Here is a 20,110-nt window from a genome sequence, read left to right as displayed (position 1 = left end):
GTCAAGAGCAAATGGCAAATGGCTTTCTTACAACCGCAGAACCTCAAACATGCATACAAATTAATTAAGATTCAATAGAGCTTCAAACTCTCAAAATTGGCTTCAAGCTTTCAAAACTAAGTTTGAACTTTTCAAACCTAAGCTTCAACTTGTGGCAGTGGTCTCCCTCCATACTTCAATGAGAAGTTGCCTCTTTTCCTGGGAGAATTTTTTTTTTAAATAACAGCAAATTGCATCAATCCAGTGCACTTTGACATGTATATAAATTGGTCTAAATGAGGCAGCATAGTAAACAGTTTGAACAGCAGTCTGCAGGCCTACAATGGTATACTGTAGTGTGCTTCATGTCTGTCCTGCAAACCAGTGTTTCACTTTACTCTGAATGGGGTGTGTGTGTCTAAGTATGAACCAGGTGGTATAATTGTAATGATTCCTTCCTATATGGGTCTGGATTTTGATGGATAATTCCATGTTCTGTTATATTAAGACTGACTCAAGAAGCAAGAGAATACACACGGATTAAAAAAAAAATTATTTAAATAAATTCTTTAATCTTTACACACAACTTAATGTTTTGAATACTCAGCTCGGTTGATTCCTCCACTTAAGTGTCCAAAGAAATTATTGAATTCAAGGGCATATCTACATGAAGATTCATTAGCAGTGCTTTTCATTTGTCCTTCGTTTATTAATAACATATGTACTATTTTGTTGATATTTGTGTTTGAAGTTGCCACACGTGTTTATTAGTTCATTTGTATAGTTAATTTTCCTTTTTTTTTTTTTTAACTTTAAAGACACAACACATGTAAACACAGAAACGGAAAATCGGGGACATGACCAGAGGGAGAATAGAAAAACAGACAAACAAATAGACAAATATAGCATCTAGGCGAACGGACAAACAGTACATCCATACATACAAACATACAAACATACATACGAACATACATACGTACGTGAATAGATAAAGCTAATCGATGAAGCATCATTAGCCGGATTATAATAATTGTGCTAGTAAACATAGTAATTGCAGTAGTAATAACAACATTAATAATTGGAACAATTATATTGTTAAAAAGCAAAATGACGGAACCTTGTTACAGTTCCCGGTTAAGTCTTTTCAACCTCAGTGGCGAGAATGGATTCCAGTTCAGCTCTTTGCTCCGCCACTTCCAGCGCTCGTCTATTGCATGCTTAGATATACATTTTAAAATCGTTACCTCAACAGTATGGCGGGGTTAATGTCGTCTGATTGAGTAACTTTTTCAGAGAGGGTATGGGAATATTCTCAAGCAGACAATATGGGTTAAAAGCAGAGGGGGGGGGGGGAAGATTAGCTAGTAAAACAATCCGTAAAATCGTCCGTCCCAGCAAAGTCCTTCCGGGTGATCTACATTCCTCCTTCATCCGTTGTTCCGTTATACACAAGTCGTGTCCATCGAAGTCGGTGTTGTATTCGCTCACTCCTGTTTAAAACCTGTCCGTACGCACGAGTCATAAACACGTCTCAAAGCTGTGCAGCGGGCTGGGGGTGCGGGGGTAAGCATCTTTTGGGGTCAGGCCCGCCCCGGTCTCCGCCGCGTTGTTGTTGCAGTTGAGGCTGACCGGGAGGCTCTGCTGGCGGCAGTTGGGTCGGGAGTTGCGGCGGTGGCGGGGCGGCGGGCGGGGACGCTGGGGGGGGGGCGGCGGGGCTTGGCGGTGGGGGGCCGCCGGGGAGGGGGCGGCGACGACGTGGTTGTGGTTGGAGCGCGCCGAGTCGTCGTCGGCGTCCGTCTCGTCGATCAGGGGGATGTCGTGGACCGAGTCGTTGATGAGAAACTGCGGGGGGGCCATGAATTCGTGGATGGAGTTCCTGGATTCGGGCTTCTCGATGCCGTCGTACAGAGAGCTACGGAACGCTTTCACCACTCGGATCTGCGGCGCGGCGCGGGGCGGGGCGGGGCGGACAAGGAGATATGGAGGGAAATGCAAAGAAAACACAGGACGTGTGGTGGAAACAAGCAGAGGGGAAATTAGCATGTTGAGAATGATGACATTGCTTTTGTTTTTGTCTGAACTTTCACTTAGTAGTACTGTAGTTTAAAGGTCATCCTCTCAAACACTAATGTAGTGGTAAATAAATAGTTGGCTGAACTATGACCTCCAGTTGATGATCATCATTAGGCAAACAACTGCCAATATAACAACAATCGATTACATTTTCAGAAAAGCATGCATGTGATATTTTCCCCCTGAAAAGACCATATCCTCATATAATTTACAGCAGGTTGGAACTACTTACTATAATATATAAACGTCAAATGATCAGTCAAGTCATGTCAGGCTAAAAAAAAGGTAAAGGTAAACTCTATTCTGTATATAAAAAGGTGGTAAGCCCAGTTTAGGTGTGTTTACCCTCAACTACATCCCTGCTTTGAAGGAGACGGTGTGAAAAGTTTCATATAAAACTGAGATATCCATTTAAAAATGTGACATCAATCTGCTGGCACAAAAGTAAAACTCATTATGTTTACAAGCTATCTTAAAAATGGTGCATACAAAATATTTTTTCTTCTCCAATGTAATCCTACTGTTCATCACTCCCAGTTCATAGCTAAGACACTGAGAATTCATGAAGTAGTCAGGATGAGGACTACAACAATCACAACATGTACTGTAGGTGGCTGTTTAAAACACAGGAAGACGGCAACAAGCTAAACAACACACAGCATGCAGAGACAGAGCGATGGAGCGCTGACACCGGTGTAAAGAAACACATTCAGCACATCATGCACTAGCTGGTCTTAATGTAGAGCAAATAAAGGAAAGGCGGAGCAGCGTGAGAAAATGACCAGGCGACTGGAGTTCTACAAACATTTCTCAGAGGCAGAGCAGCTATGGAGGCCACAGTTTTCTGGCTGTTATGTTAAAAACTGTGGTTCTTTGGCTCCGCCCACTGAGGTTTAGCTCAACCAATGAGATTATTTCTCCCTCTAGAGCAGCTCTGCCTCCGAGTTTGTACTAAAACTCCAACCTGCAATAATAGATGTAGGGCAACCTATATTATATAGCATCTACTTTGCACTGACCACTTATTTTCCTCTGTGGAATTAATGAACAATCATACGTTTTGGATTACTACACATACATGTAGATCATATCAGAGCTGCATTACAGCTGTGTATTTGTTTTTAAGTTATTGCAATTGAAATTCCATTGAATGTGATTTTGGATGGCACAGTGCTTCTGATTGAGATCAAGTTAATAACTTGTAAAATTATAAGTGGGCAGGGTTAGTAGGCAACTGCTGCATTTCAGCGCATTTGAACTGCAGTTTGTGAGGCAAAGTGCTAATATTCTCTTATGAATAGGCCAAAACGGCACAATATTCAACAATTCAATTAACATGGAACACTCTCACTCAAATCAGAATGAGACATTTATGTGAACATTAAAGAATATTATCGAGCAGTTCTTGCTATTAGGATATTTTCAATGAGAAGATATACATTTAGTCAATACAACATTCATTATCACTGAAAATGGGGATCGATGAGTGAAAAAGAATCAAATTCCATGGCCGAGGAAACTGTGGACCAATCCTAAAAGGAAAGCATGCAGTAATGTAAACTGTGACGCTGTAAGCTCTGTGCATGCCTCACACGGTTAAGAACGATTCTTTCCTTATGTTCACTCATTTTACTTCACAAGCAAATCCACAGTGATCCGTTGTGCACAGCAGGCAAAGCTACAGTGTAAGAAACGGTACAATATTTTTCAAGCAGACACATCTTGCACAACCAAGAATGACCCTTTCTACCTGAAAAAATGAAGTGAGGTTTTCGGTAACAAACATGTAGCAGCATTGCCCCATGGGCACGTCATAATGCAAGAAACTAGGCAACACAGAGAGTGTGTTCAACATTGTTGGTTTTGTTTTTCCAAGGAGCCCATTCACTCTGGGTGAATTATTCAAGAACGGGTCCAATTTGTTCGGACGCCCCTATCTCTTGAAACGTCTGGAGGCTGTAAACGTTCGAGTATAGTGCCCACAACTGTCAATATCACTCTACGATGAGACATTAAAAGAGACATTTTAAGAAGGCGTCCCTCAGTCAGTGGCTCACCTACTGTCAATCGTTCCACTGAGAAGCGCTAGATGGAAAAACATCCAATGGCTAAGCCTAGTTTATGGAGAGGAGGTTAAGGCTATCCCATGCTTCGGTCCGGAGTTATTCAATGACAACTAGACAAGGAAGGAGGAGGAGGCTGAATGTGGGGACAGATGTTAATGACAATAATGTTAATCAACATTTAATTCAGGGTTGGGGCTCAATTCACCTCAGCTTCAATTCAAGGAGTGAATTGAAATAAAGGATAACTTGTTTATTAGTTGTATAATATTTTGTTGAGACTACAGAAGATTATATTTGGTTCAGGTGAGGGTGTTAACCGCTATACCTTCTTTGGACTCTTCTTTATTTAAACAGAGTGAAGTCAAATTAATGGACCAAGTGCCTCATACTTCAATCAGTCATACTGGTTGATTTCCTGGAGGTAGAATTGACCGCCAACACTGACAACAAACCGATTCAAAAACACACAAGACGTTTCCTTCAGGGACCCTCTTTGCACACGAGACATTCAAGGAACCATGCTGGCACTGAGATTAATGGGGACAAGTGGAATCCAGGGTTATACAGTGCAGACACGGCACCTGAGTTACAGTAACTGACGGTGAAGACGCATGGTGTTGAGTTAGACAATGTATGGTTTGAGTAGAAACCTGCTGACTTTCTGCAAGTATACAAGTTTTTTTTTCTATCAATTTCAGTGGTGAAACACTCCTGGATGACACCATACCTACAACCCATAAGCATTTTTGATATCTTGGTTGCTATCATGTCGGCTTTACTGGCTTGGCTTTGAAATGGGAACAGTATTCAGCTTTTCTTCTCAACACGTTCAGCTTCTCAGTCTCTATTCTCAACAATGCATCGACAGCATTGGGGCTTTGATTTGCTCTGCATGGAGGTGAGTGGGAGACTGAACTGACAACAACACAGTATGTAAAGATTAAAAGAAAAAAATAACCTTTTTATAAAACCTGAAATGCTAATATGACTGACTGTCTTTTCACAGTGGTTTAGGGTTAATTTTAATAACAAATAAATAAATTAAAAGATATTCAACAATATTCTACAAAATAAATGAGGAATTCTAAAGTTGATGAGAACTGTATTTTAATATAATGTAAGAATGTTGTGTATATCTACTATCTATTATGTTATTCACATAACACTTTTAACCCCTTGGTTTCTTGTACAGCTAGACAATTACAATACCATTCTCCAGTACAGGTACAGGACATTTATAGTATAGGACATTTTTACTGCCATATTTGTATTTCAGCATGTATTTGGCTAAAATTAGAAAATATCACATTTCATAAGAACGTGTATATTAACAAGGGCATCAAACAAAAGAGAGGATTAAGTGAAAAAGCAATCTAGGAATGTGAGAGGAACATCTTGACGATATTTAGAGGCTGGACCTACAGCAGAGAGGAGGGCAAAGATAAAGTTAGTCCTCCACTGGGAAGGGAATAAGGCATTTTGGTACATATTTATGAACTTAACTGCATAACCCATTAACCTGTGAAGAGGAAAGATGTTGACTGAGCAAGTCAAACACGTTGCAGGCATATACTCGAAGGTTTACATGATCTCCATATTTATGTCTCCTTTGTAATCCCCACATGAGTCTATGGTTCATGTGGGGCAAAAATGCCAGTCTAGAAGCTAATAATTAAAATTCTGGTAATGCTTTGCTTTCCAGATCCCTTATTTTTGGTAATCACTTGGTAATTTCCAGACAGTTTCTTTATTTCTAAAAAAATGTAGTACTACATAACAAAAACAAACACTACAAAATGTACTACAACCAACCACAAAACTGTCAGTAATGCTGTAAAGTAGCACCTACAATGGTAGCCATGTTTATCTCCCATCTCCTGTGGATATTTCATATAAAATCTTAGTAATTTACATTGAGTTGTTTTTTTGTTTTCTTTTTCTTTTACTGTTTACTCTTTAACAATCACTATAGTTAGGCCATATTGTATTGGGTTGGTTAATGCTGATTAAGGTTGTCACCAACAAACTAGATTTCAAATAAATTAAAAGACTGATTGTAAATATTTTAGGCTTCGACTTAAACAACTACCCACTCTGCATACAATGCATGTGATTTAGTTGGACATGCCATACTAAAATAAATTTGGCTTTTTATGATTTTGGACCTTCTAAGACATGTGTAACATGTACCTTTTAATGATTACAGAGGGTTAATTCGACCTATTCAATGATTTTGATATTCTGTAGTCTACATAGTTATACAAACAAATTAGATTCTCAAGCCACAGCCGTCCTGTAGAGGTCACTATATTTTGCATGTCAATTACTGAACATTACTTTCCTATTTCTGGTAAATTAATAAATGAATTAAGAATTACCAAGTTGTAACAAGAAATAAGAGACCTGGAAACGTAACAAACTAGAATTCTTTGAAAAGATTATAATCACGGTCACTATTTTATCAAGGATTCAGTAGTGGGTCAAAAAAGGTGGGCATGCCTGCTTCATTATTCTATCTTTAAGCAATCAAATGATATGTAAAAGCTTACAGTGTAGCTCTGAATACTGGATGACTGTTTCTAAAAGGTGCAGCAGACAGCAACAGTGAAGCAGGTTAAGATCGTGTGGCAGTGAATGAAGATTTGAGGCAATAGAAACAAAGAAGCACATTCACTAATTTAAATGCTAGAAAGGTGCAAGTAGGATCTGAAATGAGGCCAGTGGGTCACAAGCTGCTCAGGCACGGTCGTGTCATCACACACACACACACACACACACACACACACACACACAGAATCACCAGTCACACTGCACATTTGTTTCATCACAGTATTTGGCAGGCAAGGGTAAATGTCTAATTCTACGGTGCAATTCTCTCATGCTCAATTCTTAAGATGGTTGTCGGGCTCTGTTTTTTTTTGTAGTGTGTCGTTAATGGAGGCAGAAACTCACTCCCAGGCGCACCAGTTGCATTGGCAGTGGAGAGAACTACGTGAGTGGGAGTAGAAATATTGGTTACGTCATGGAGTTGGCTGAGAACAGATGAGCGGCGGCGCACAGCACCCTGAAACGAACCGCTCCTCTTGAAGGTACTCACTACCTCCATCTGTTGGACAGAGAGAGAAGGACATCACAGGGACATGACAAACATTGGCTTTACTTAAGAAAAAAGTCAGTTGTGAAGGAGCAGCGGTTTATGGCACCAAAAAGGATGATAATCTAAACCATCAGGCTTTAAAGGGCCCGAAATGAATAGATATTGATATCATTTGGAGGTGGACATGGTAAATGGGCATGGCAAAAATATTTATAAAAAGATCCTTGGGTGAACCTCCAAGCTTGTAAGTATTAGGGAATTTAGGATTCTGGCCACATAACTTGACCATGTAAGGTATAATAGGAAAAGTCTTTCTTTGATAAGACAGAAGACAGAATTTGCATGAGGGACCTGGGGCCTCGTTTCTCAAAAGATCTTGAGATTATGGGCTCTATTTTCATGACTACGCATGGCGGGGCTTCGCGTTGGCGAATTTGCATGTTTGACGTTTTTTTTTTCTTATATACACATGGGGCTTTTGGTGTGAATGATTGTCATCCAACACAGAACTGTCAGTATGCACCATGACGCACAGCGTGAGGATTGTGGAGGCGGCTGCAGCCCCTATAGATGTCAGGGACTGGCTGGTGGACGCCCCCCTTCCTGTAGCCAAACTGTTCCTGCAGGTCACCGCCAACTTCTGTTTGGCTCCTCGCCTAATGTCACTGAACCGTTTCCTACATTGGGCAACGGTTCTCCTTGGACCAGAGCAACACATTAACCAAATGTGTTATTTCCTCCCAAGCTAATTTAATTTAAGGTGCCGTTTATTCCCTCGTGGTGATTCTGCACCTCTCGCACAACATCATCAATTTCCTCTTGGGAGAAACTTTTGTGGCGGAACCGCTTCGGAATTGTCTCCCCATCACGAAACTGCTGATAATGTATTCCTCCTAATCCAACCCCGTTTCCAACTGCGTCGCAGGTGGGCCGCACGGCTCTGGCCATGAAGTTACCAAAAATCAGTTGCCACACCCTGTGCGCCATTGACTCATGAAAATAGAGCCTTGATTGTGCAGAGGTAGAAATACACATTGAGGTAGTTATTTATAAACCTTGATCTTGGTGTGAAAAAGTTTGCAGCTCTACATCAGCTATCGACCTCATGTCCGCACCTTTCCTTGTGGCAGTAACAATATGTTCCATGCTTGAGAGAGATGTTATAACAGCCTAATTCTGAACCTCATTTATCTGGGCCCATTTTAAATAACCCTCAGATCTAAATGTAACATATGTTACCAGCGCAAGGGCTTGGATTTGGTTACACTGTACAAGGCACAGACCTAATGTATTTTGCTGTGTCATGTTTTCTGCACACTAAATGAGGAAATTTCAAAGCTCCAGTCTATGTCAATTTTTTTGTCAATGTCAGTTTTTTATGGTATTTCTGCGGCTGGTCATAATCCAGATTCAAACCCATCACAAGCACAAGATGGGCACCTTTAAAAATGAGCCACCAGGACAGTCCTACTTTAAGGCAAGGAACTGGAACTCTATCACATGCGTTACAATTCCTAAGGCACTTACAACTTTTAAATGCAACAAGAGTATGCGATGCAGCTTTATGTTATTACATTACATTTTGTAAAACAGGCTTAGGCACAAATTGAAAACAATGAGAACAATGTGAAGAAACAAAACATGGAGCTACAGAGAGAAACCATAACTGGATCTACTCATCACTGGGAGATGTGGGAGAGGTAGCATTATGTGGAGTGCATCAACTGTACTTTTAATTGAGATTAAGAGAGTATGTGTTCATAATTAGACTTAAGGACTTGAAACATGACTTTGGCATCTGCATCAGTGACTGAAGTCCATTATATCATCAAATAGGCCTACAATAGAAATCATAAGAGTTTGTAGAAGGGGAGAATATACAGTATTTCTTAAAGGGTTTTCTTAATGTTGACCAAAACAACTGTCAGAAATAAAGGAGAAAATATGTGGAAGTGGAATGAAACTGTGGATGTGTGGAGCGAGATGAAAAAGGTTTAGCGCATTGAAGACATTTCAGAATTATTCATAGATTTTATATTGGACGCATTCCATAATGAAGAGAGTATAAGGCGAGGGGACAGATGGATCCAAGTAATATCACTTTCACGATATCATTCTGAATTGAACACCATCGTTCTGTCCTGTATTTACTCCTGACACGGCTAACATGATAAAGGGTCCAGCTGTACCTGAGTCTGGATGCGGTTGAGCCCTCTGAACCACAGGATCTGTCCTCGGCGGAGTTCCCTCTCCGCGTGGTCGATCTCCTCCTCGTCCTCGGCCATGTCCTCGTCCAGGATCTCGTCCTCGCCCGACCCGTGCCCTGCCTCTTTTAGGCACTTGAGGCGGCTCGTGGGTATGGAGGTGATGACCTGTCGCCGCCAAATAAAGGAAGGTGCTGATGTGTGAAATTATTTTCTCACCACATGACCGAGCCAGGACTCAGTTTAAACCCAAAGAAAGCCTTATGCCCACACACCACACTATTCATGTGCAAGTCAATGTGAGCTCTTCAATATCCTGGGTTCTCGGTGTGGCCCTAATGTAAAATTCTTTGACTTTCCAGAATTAAATTGGAGCTCTTCCATGACCCTAAAAATGCTCGTCCTTCCTGGTTTGTTAATGTTGTTTTTTATCAAGGGGTGACCAGTCTGGTTTCTACTCCATTTGGGCTGAAAACCACCATGTAATGCAATAAATCTTGTATATTGCTTTAAAGTTGCCCATTTGTAAAAATGTCCTGACTTGCCCTGTCTGGAATACACCTCTCTAAATTTCATACCCTGAATATTTGTCCCTCAGGACACAAACTATATCAAGGAATCTCTCCTGAGTGAGGGAATGAAAGTGTCCAATGCGTGTGTAAAGCATACTATACAGTATATCACATATCTTGCACATGCATACATAATAAGGTGGAACCAAACAGATTTACAGGGAAAAAAAGAAGCCCTCATGTAAAATGAGGTGTTGGCACCTGTCCCCACAGCAGCTCCCCCAGTCCCACGAACAGACACCACAGCCACTGCGCCACGCTGAGAGGGGCACAGCTGAACGGCTTCCCGCCAAACTGCACAATCACAATCTGAACACAACAGAACAGACAGCATCAGTACAGACATTTGACATTAGCATTTGGCATGACTTTAAAGTATTATGTGGAAGCTATCAAATTCTGTAAGGTATCGTCTGTAAACTGCCACAGCCTCAGTCGGTCTGTGATGCTTTGAAAACAAAAGGGACAAGAGAGGCTGACGTTGGTGACTCCAGCTTTCTCTGGATGGGGCGTTCATTAAATCACTTACATAGCAGTTGAATTCGACATAAATTGCTTGAGACTTGGTTTAATTTGCTTGAGACTTGGTTTAAATTGCTTGAGACTTGGTTTAAATTGCTTGAGACTTGGTTTAATTTGCTTGAGACTTGGTTTAAATTGCTTGAGACTTGGTTTAATTTGCTGGAGACTTGGTGTAATTTGCTTGAGACTTGGTTTAAATTGCTACAGACTGGGTCATTTAGGGGCAGTTCCACACTTCACCTATACCGCAGTGCAAACCAATCAGTAATCTGCCAATAACTCAGTGAAAAGTCAGCCACATCTACACAGCACACCTGTACTTAGCGGCAGAGCTACAGGTAGCTTACACACTAAAGGTGAAATCCACTATGTTCTGGCTCACCTGCACCGCGAAAGTGCCGAAGACGATGCTGCAGAAGATGGGGTTGGAAAAGATGCCGTCAAAGACATTCCTCTCCCCGTGGATCTTGCGGGCGTTGATCTCATTGAACAGCTGCATGAGCACAAATGTGTTGAAGATGATGGTGTAGTGCTCAGAGGGGGGGGAATGTAATGGTGCATCGCGTCCACAGTCGATGTTGAAGATCTTCTCTCCTGAGATGGGAAATGATGTAAGACCACAATAACCATTTTGGCCTTCAAAGAAAATCCACTTACTGAAATGAAAGAAGTAAAATCAAATTCACTTAAAACATGCATCATCCATTTTGAGCAGTGGTTTTCAAAGACTTGGTAGGGATCCAAAGGGAAGATTGAAATGGGCCCCCAAATTATTCTCATTATGAAGAACTTGTTATCTAAAGATACTGGAAATATAATATCCTAGACTAGATGATTAGCCATAGTGCAGTGGCAGGAGGAGGTGTATATACTGCTGAAGAGATGGGTACACTGTGTCCCAACGATCCTGTATAGTGGAAATTTGGCTGATAGGTGTGTTACAGTGTTTTCCACAAGCACACTGAGCAGCCTGCCAAAGAGAAAAAGTAGCCATCTAGGCAGGTCAGGGGTCCCACAGGAAAAAGTTTTTGATGAACAAACATTATTTTGGATACTTTTCATGCATTCTCATACCTTGATTTCATTAATTATTGAGTCATTTTAATTTGTCAAAGGGAAATCCATTCAACATTGAAAAGGTGTGTCAACCACGCCAGCCTCCTGTCCAGATGGCAGATACTTTAAACTCAGAATTCTAACTTTATTTAAACTTTAAAGAATATTTTCATATGTGGCCCTAATCCTCTTCTGTAAATTCCATAGGTCAATAATATTTGTCAAATGTTTCCTAACATCTTCGACCATAGTCTGGTTTTCCTCCACCTCCTCCTGCTTCGAGGACAAGCACCAATGTATTGTTTGCACAGCTGGCAGCTGGCTGCTTGACTGTCATCTGTCCTCAGTGAAGGAGCTCCATGACTCCAGTGTGAAGAAAAGAACAATCCAACACACCCACGCAACTGTCTATTGATGCAACTTTATTTTAGGAGATGGTACCGGTCCATGCACCCTACACAAAACCCCACAACATCAGTTTTGTGACTGAAAATCTCAATAAAGTGGTCCTCCAAACTAAAAGATTTAAATACTACTACTACAGAATGTGCTTTTAAGCTTAGCTGTTATCTTCCTCCATTTCCACCATCTCCTCCATTGCCACTTACCAACAAACAGAAGGGTGAAGATGATAACCAGTTGGTAGACACCATGGCCCAGGATGTTCTTCATCATGGTGCGGGAAATGAGAGCGTTGTTGCGGCCGTAGGGTTTCCTCAAGAGCAGGGCTTCAGTGGGAGGCTCAGTGGCCAGCGCCAATGAGGCGAAGGTGTCCATGATCAGGTTCACCCACAGCATCTGTACCGCCTTCAGAGGAGAGTCCTAGAGAGACAGAGAGAGAAGTGAGGTGGTTAAAAGCAGTCATAAGAATGGCGTCAGTGTGAAAACAGGCTTTTCCCATCTAAGGACACAGTCCAAATTCATGCAAATGTTTTCAAATTGACTTGGGAGGATGCATATTAACTGCTGAGTAAGGCAAATCTTCCCAGTCTTGTGGTACTCACCCACCAGTGTAGTCTGGGTACTCAAAATATCTAAGATTCAGCCAAAACAGAATCTCCTCTGGCTAAGGGAAAGACTGCAGCAGGACTTACTCTGCTGTAAAGCCAAGGTCTGACTGATTTCCAGGAAAATGCCTCATGCACACGATGGTTACCTGTGTGATACACGCGCCAGTGAAGGCCACAATGACCGCCACCACATTGACGGTGAGTTGGAACTGCAGGAACTTTGAAATGCTGTCGTAGACGTTCCTGCCCCACATGACGGCTTTGACGATGCTGGAGAAGTTGTCGTCAGTCAAGATGATGTCAGAAGCTTCTTTTGCCACATCCGTACCAGCAATGCCCTGAGCACAGACACAGAATAGACTTAGTTAGACTAGTTCTAACCTCTGACACTGTGGTATTGTCTCTGATTATTAGTTTTTACCATCACAGTCGTCATCCCCCTCATCATGTCTGCTCCTTCTGAGTGGCAATGTATTGTGGGTTCACAACGGGATGTTTGGGTTGTTTTTAGCCAAATTAGAGGAAGAGGAAAGAGTTTACCAACCCTAGCTTGGGAGGTATTGTAATTGCCCCTCTGTGTGTGTGTGTGTGTGTGTATGTGTGTGTGTGTGTGTGTGTGTGAAAGTAGACAAAATAATACACTGAGCACACTAGTCAACATTAAGACACCCTAAGTTTGCTAAACAGACTCACTGCTACATAAACATTACCACATAAAATATACAGCATATACTCAGCATTAATTGCTGAGTGAATGGCTAATAGATAAAATCACTCAAATTGTAATTTCAATGCAGAATTCTGTAATTTGTCAGATTGAGGAGAGACTGAAATTGAGGAAAATTACAGAGAAAAAAAGACGTGGCCAGTGTCCCTACCACAGCTGTGACATCTGTCTAAAATGATCCAGGGATTTGTGGACTGACTCAACCGAGTTGTAAATTTGGGTCATATTCTCACATTGTTGCAGAGTCTGTTGAAATGTGAAGGGCCTTTAATGGAAAACACTGTCTGGAACTCTTACCATGGCAAAGCCAACATCAGCCTTCTTCAGTGCGGGACCGTCATTTGTTCCATCTCCTGTCACAGCCACAACCTGCCGCTGCTCTAATACTGTGCTGTCAATGATACCTGCAAGGAAGGGAGAAGTGTTTCTACTGTACCCATGGCAACACCTGGAGTACATGGATATTTTGCATGAGATAAGATTAAATGAAACTTGAATGGTCCAAATGAGTGAATTGGATCATTACACCAGCAAAGAACAATTTACAGCAAGGGAAAATACAACTAAATTGGAATATATATTAACATAACACAACTGACAGTTAGCACACTGGTAGTATCAAGTAGAATGATTGCTGGCACAGCAATCACACAAGCATAAGAATGGAAAATATGAAATATATGAAATTACAGCATGGATGTAGGGTGTGCAACATAAAAGCAATGGAACATTGAGACAACAAAAGTGTTGAATAATATATAGACATAATAGATAAGGGATGAATAATATATAGACATAATATATAGACATGTAGACAGATGCAATGAAGAACAAATGAGGCAAATATGAGAATATGAAGGAAGTAAATGTGTGAATCAATGACAGATGCAGGATTTATAAAATGGGCCTCGTATTTGCATTACCGGCTCAGTTGTAAAGTGAGAAGAAGTAATAAAATTACTACTAAACAACAAAGAAAACAATACCACATTTAAGCACATTCATTCATTCTACTACAATGGTTAATACACTTTTGCCTCTGGTTTTTCTCCTGTACACAACTACCATTTACTAATCTCCACTTGTGCAGGTCTGGCTTGGAAAAACCCACCTTTTACCAAAGTGTGTTTGTCTGAGGGGGAGGACCGGGCCAAAACCCTCAGCCTGGGCCAGATCTTGTCAATGCGCTCTTGCTCAATCTGTTTGGAACATTAATATTGTATAAGTTTGTGTTAGTCAAAGAAATGTATTGGAACGATGTAATTTGCCATACAGAATCACATTTCTTAGTGTACCTCTCCTTTCTCGTTCCTGATTCGTCGATTGAACTCTTTTCCCTCAAGACACAGGAAGTCGTCGCCTGGCTGAATAATGCCACACTTGGCAGCGATGGCGCGTGCAGTGTTAATGTTATCACCTGTCACCATGCGCACTGTGATACCTGCCTGCTGGCATTTCTTGATGGCGTCTGGGACCTGGGAGAAAGGAAGGAGAAATATTAGCGTTATGACTACGCTTATAGGGGGACACAGTCACAAAATCCATTTGGCTTGGCATTTTACTGCCATAGCATGGGCTCCATCATATCATTAGCCTGTGTTCTGGGTCATGGCACCACTGCAGTTAATGGTCACTGAAGCTGGCAGGCACTTTGCATTCAGCACTTGCCCTTGGCATGGCTTGAACCCTGAATCACCAGGATCACATGACCATGAAAGTTCAAAACGCAGTGTCTTCCTCCACTTTAAAAGAATCCAATTCAAGCCGCAAATGAAGGGTATTTCAACTTTGTACTGAGTGTTCAGGGGGTTAAATCATGTAGTATCAACCATGTTACACATGCACTGCATAAGTGGAAATGGCAAAAATGGTATTCCACACATCATCAACAATATTTCTGTCTAAATAATAAATAATCCAAAAACTAAGAGACAAAACTAAGCATGTAAAGAGTGTTTTGGATGCACTTTGGAGGAGCAGGTAGCAACACTGTCTATCATTTGAAAGTGTGTAATAAGGCACAGGGGGATTTTCCACCTCATCTGCAGTGACAACAATAAATACAGGACATATCTGAAAGGTATATTCATAATTCATTCAGATGATTAAACTGTTATAATCCAAACTGAGATTTACTAGGCAGTGGCAATTGTTCAAATCAAATCACTAAGGCACAGAAGTGCCTCATAAATTTCCAAGCTAATAAGTATTCTTTAATTTATTTATCACTCCCACTGCCACTACATAAACCGGGGCAAGGTTTCATTATGATGAGTTTTGTGCTAAGACATTTTTAGTCAACTTCACAAATTGGCCACCCCAAGTAGCAGCAGATTATAACTGTTTGAATTTTTGAGAGTTTGAAGGACTTCATTACCCAGAAATCGTTTAAGGTGATGTCAGTAAACTTCTTAGTGTGTGGTGGGGGAGGAGGTAGTGAAGACTTTGTGACTTGCTGTGGGTAGAGAGGATTTCTTGCCAGTGACCATAGAATATTATTTGGGCAAATTGGGGGAATCTATGGTGTCTCAATTAGTGTGGATGGGACGCTCTTCTCTGTTGTAGCCCCACTGTCTGATTTAGACTGACAAGACGGTTTTTTAAATAAAAATCTTGCTAAGTGAAACTTTAAGACACACATAGTATAACAAAGCGTAACAGCCACTGTGACCTACCTCAGGACGGACAGGGTCCTCAATGCCCACCACAGCAATGCAAACCATGTCGGTCAAGATGTCGGCCTCGTTGTCCCACTCGGGCTCTGGGTTGGCAGGCAGGTCCCGGTAGGCTACACAGATGGTCCGGAGGCCATCGCACGCCATTGGCTCGATCACCTTCTTGACCATCTCATCCTTGTCACGTGGACGGAAACCCCGCTGTTCGCCCCCCGCCGTCATAACTGATGAACATCTTGCAACATAGAGTACAGGTTCTTAATGATAGACAGATTCACTCCAAAACCCAAAGCAATCAACGGCAAGTGGTCCGCTTGCAGGCTAATCACTCTTGGCATTTAACTCACCATACTTTCACCTTCTGAAATGAGAAGCAAATACAAATGTTTTACATGGTACAAAAAAAACAGCGTTTCTCACTCACTTCTTGAGCAGTATCTCGGAAGCACCTTTGCTGTATAGGCGGAAGGATCCATCTGGAAGCTGCACCACGGTGCTCATGGATTTGCGTACAGAGTTGAAGGTGTAGACCTTGTAGAGCTTCTCTTCGGGGATCTGCTCTCGGATGGGGGCGTAGTCTCTCTTCAGATCCAGGACTAAACCCAAGAGGGCGCACTCTGTCTTGTTGCCCACCTGTTTGGGTAGGCCTCCCTCTTTATCTGGTGGCTAGGGAAGAAGAACAGGAAAAAACAGATGATGGTACTGAGATGAGGAGAGATGCTTACCTCATATCCTTCCTTAGGTCTGATAGAGAAAACTCTCACCATAATCTTAGAGGTGTAGGCACTGTTGATGGAGATGGAGTTGACCAGCATCTCCAGCACCTTGGGGTTAAGCTGGTCGGGGTCGGGGACTTCGCAGAAGTGATGGTCGCAGGCGTAGGCCTGAACTGCCGTCATGCGGTTGGTGGTCAGCGTGCCCGTCTTGTCCGAGCAGATGGCCGTGGCGTTGCCCATGGTCTCGCAGGCATCCAAGTGGCGCACCAGGTTGTTGTCCTTCATCATTTTCTAAAGACAGGGGCAAAAAAAATGACTAAGCGATATTACCATCTACTAGGCTTCAACTGATATAAGTTTTTGCCAATGCCGATATTTTTGGTTGCTGTTTCCCCCAGAATTTTATTCTTGGCACGGCAGAAATTTAAGGTTTCTGAAATAGAATTTAGACCATGGAACACTAAAATGCCCCATTGAAACCCAGGATAATACCACTACTACTGCTACTACTACTATTAGTACTACTACTACTACTACTAGGGGTTAAAAGGGGCAGGAACTCTGGGGAACATGGGATAGCGGCACCCCAAAAATCCAGAACACAGCAAGACTCTGTCTCAGTTCTGGATTCATGTTTTAGTGATAGCAGAGCACCCAGCCAAGAAGGTCCACAAGAGGAAGCACACCTGCTCTACATTTGGAGGTATATGGACAAACCAGTCAGTCTAATTGATTGAGTTCATTTCATATGGATAGTGCACTGTTTACACTTGAAGCTTCAACCCATGTAAAGCTGAATATAGTGTGCATATGTCACAACCTTGTTCCAGATTTACCTCTTTGGAGCGGAGTCACCCCCATCCACACACACAAAACAGCTGAACAAAAATAGCTCACCTTTACAGAGTAAGCCAAGGATATGGTGACAGCCAGCGGTAAGCCCTCTGGCACGGCCACCACCAGCACCGTGACACCAATGATGAAGAACTTGACAAAGTACTGAACGTAGACCGGAGTGCACTCTGTGACCCACACCTTGCTCTGCACCACGAACGTCTCGATCACAAAGTACACCACCAGGATGATGACCGTGATGGCAGACATGACCAGGCCTAGGAGGAATTGAGGTCAATTGCAATTAGGTGCTTGTGCATGAGTCATAACACAGATAAAAAACACATACAGCAGGGTGGTGCTCTTGCACAAATGGAATTAGCTACTATAAATAGAAATCGCAAAGCTGATTCTATCTGGACAGCAAAAAGCCATGGCCTTTACTTAGACTTTTGGCTGTTACATTTCTCCACATTGTTAAATAACTAATTCAATGTAACTATTGTATTGGTCACTAAGTCTTTAAATCTATTACAGAATAAGCAAAACTCCCAGTTGCTTTCATCTAGCCTGCCCATTTTCCCAGGAATGTGCCTTTTATAGATGATCTTTTTCTACATATCTGCTTTGTTTTCTTTTCAAGAATAGTACATTACAAAATTGTAAACAATGCATCATTACAAATTTCATAGAAAGAGAGAATATTGATTATAAAAAATAATAACTGAAATAAAAAATGAAAAACAATTGTAATTTGTTACATTAAGGTTTAACAATCTGAATATAAAAACCACTCATTGGGCCTAACATATTCATGGTTGGTTACAAGCTGAATTCCACTGTTGGCCCAATTCTGCTACCTGTGTAAAATTACATGAATGAAAGAAATGAATACAGAAATGAGTCATAAGAAGTCAAATAATTTTAACTATCACCACATTTATGTAATATTGTGCATATAAATACAACAGAGAAACACTATAATGGCAAGGTTATGATGTAAATGTTAATTTTATGATTTTATGAGGTTTAAGTTTGTTAATGTTGCAACATAGAGAGGCCTTTGAGGTCAGTTGTTTTGACCCTTAACCCTTCAACTACTACTCCATGTCTTTGCCTTTGAAGTCCAAACAAACACAACGTAACATCCAGCACTTGAAGGGGAACAGGTGAAGCCGTCAAATTAAATCTGCCTCACCTGCTTTCCCGATTTGCACTGCCAGTTTAGTGAGCTTGCCCTGAAGAACCGATTTTTCCTTTTTGGGCACACTGGCCTTCTTCTTCTCTTTCTCCTCCACTTCCCCACCTTCAGCGCTCTTCAGGGGCTGCATCTCCATGGCAACGGCCTCATCCTGTTTCTTGGCTTGGGTGACGAAAAGTTGGTTAAGTAGTTGGAAGGACACCAGTCTGCATGGCTGGTCTACTTCTGGTACAAACTAGCAATTTGTTTACTGATGTCTATGCCACACTTTTTTCAGTTCAAGGAAATGTTGAGCTGACATTGAAATATCACGATGCTTACCTTTGTTCTGATTGCTCTCCAGGGTCCCATCCGGCTTGCCTGAGAATAAGCAAGGGGGTAATTTGCATTTTTAAATTGAGCCCTCGGAGGTCACAATCAATTCAATTCACTAGATTCAATTCGGTTTCAATTCACTAGATGCCTTCAAATTTAGAAACATTTAAGAAGTTACTTCTATTGTTGTACTGTTACGTTTGCTCGTATGTCAATATTTTATTTGGCAATGCAATAGGCCTAATGCTTGACTCTTATAACCCCTTTCCACATCCCCTCAATATTGGATTTCACTCAACCCCTGAATTGATTGAATGGTGACTGAATAAGCCATGGCTGAATCACAGAATAAAATAATACATTACATATAGAAGGTACTTAAATCATATGAGGAAGTGGGTAGAAAAACAGAAGATGAGAGGGCAAAATAAAAGCAACAGACTGGAATGAGAACACTGTAATTATTGTAGCTATTTTATCACTATGCAAGTTCATTTTATCTGGAATTTTACCATAGTTCTCAATTCTTTATATATTATCCTTGATGTTATTTCCTCCATGAAATGGATGTTTCTCCATGCATGGAAACATATTCAGGAAATAAGTAAGTTTAGTCTTTTTCTACTGCCAAACAGTATACAACATGGATTGCTGAAATGCATTCCAAAAAATATGTTGATTGAAGGCCCTTAAAATACAGAATACCTGACTTGTTAACTGTTTCCACACTTGGGCGGCTCCTACAGTGAACCTTGTCACCAATCTGACACCTTGTTCACAACTGACTATTCTGTCCATTCATTCCTATGGGAGACAATTCTGATGGAGCGATAATGCAGCACCCCTCTCTGTTGGCAGCAGAGTGACGGATACAGTGGAAAAACATAACTTGTGTTTTCTCCAGTCTGCTAACTTAGCTGGATGTTATATGCTTGACTAGATCCATAAGCTATTTCATTTTTTTTCTTTTAATAAAACATATCTTACAGTAGAGATTGTCCATTTTAAATTCCGAAAAAATGTTGATGATGATTTGGTAACAATGATAACATTACGTAGTTGC

General features: G+C 41.4%; 1 protein-coding gene across 1 annotated transcript in view; it reads right to left on the bottom strand.

Moving 5' to 3' along the window:
* Positions 1-1,497: 1,497 nt before the first annotated feature.
* Positions 1,498-20,110, bottom strand: part of LOC139662576 (plasma membrane calcium-transporting ATPase 3-like) — a gene marked incomplete at its 5' end in the record, with an annotated part of 29,315 nt that continues 10,702 nt past the window's right edge. Inside the window, 16 exons of the mRNA XM_071541269.1 lie at positions 1,498-1,917; positions 7,138-7,224; positions 9,405-9,587; positions 10,193-10,300; positions 10,896-11,107; positions 12,178-12,391; positions 12,726-12,917; positions 13,604-13,710; positions 14,418-14,505; positions 14,602-14,781; positions 15,982-16,216; positions 16,406-16,647; positions 16,746-16,988; positions 17,595-17,809; positions 18,730-18,894; positions 19,054-19,092. Of these exons, the coding sequence (XP_071397370.1) occupies positions 1,498-1,917; positions 7,138-7,224; positions 9,405-9,587; positions 10,193-10,300; positions 10,896-11,107; positions 12,178-12,391; positions 12,726-12,917; positions 13,604-13,710; positions 14,418-14,505; positions 14,602-14,781; positions 15,982-16,216; positions 16,406-16,647; positions 16,746-16,988; positions 17,595-17,809; positions 18,730-18,894; positions 19,054-19,092 (2,930 nt within the window). The remainder of the gene's footprint in view (positions 1,918-7,137; positions 7,225-9,404; positions 9,588-10,192; positions 10,301-10,895; positions 11,108-12,177; positions 12,392-12,725; positions 12,918-13,603; positions 13,711-14,417; positions 14,506-14,601; positions 14,782-15,981; positions 16,217-16,405; positions 16,648-16,745; positions 16,989-17,594; positions 17,810-18,729; positions 18,895-19,053; positions 19,093-20,110) is intronic.

The sequence above is a fragment of the Centroberyx affinis genome, unplaced genomic scaffold (assembly GCF_046629955.1).
Source record: "Centroberyx affinis isolate AG114_WGS23_722 - 3 ecotype Tasmania unplaced genomic scaffold, CSIRO-AGI_Caff_v1 ptg003848l_1, whole genome shotgun sequence".
Taxonomy (NCBI): Eukaryota; Metazoa; Chordata; class Actinopteri; order Beryciformes; family Berycidae; genus Centroberyx; species Centroberyx affinis.
The sequence above is the reverse complement of the archived record's forward strand: the minus strand, read 5'-3'. Positions and strand labels throughout refer to the sequence as shown.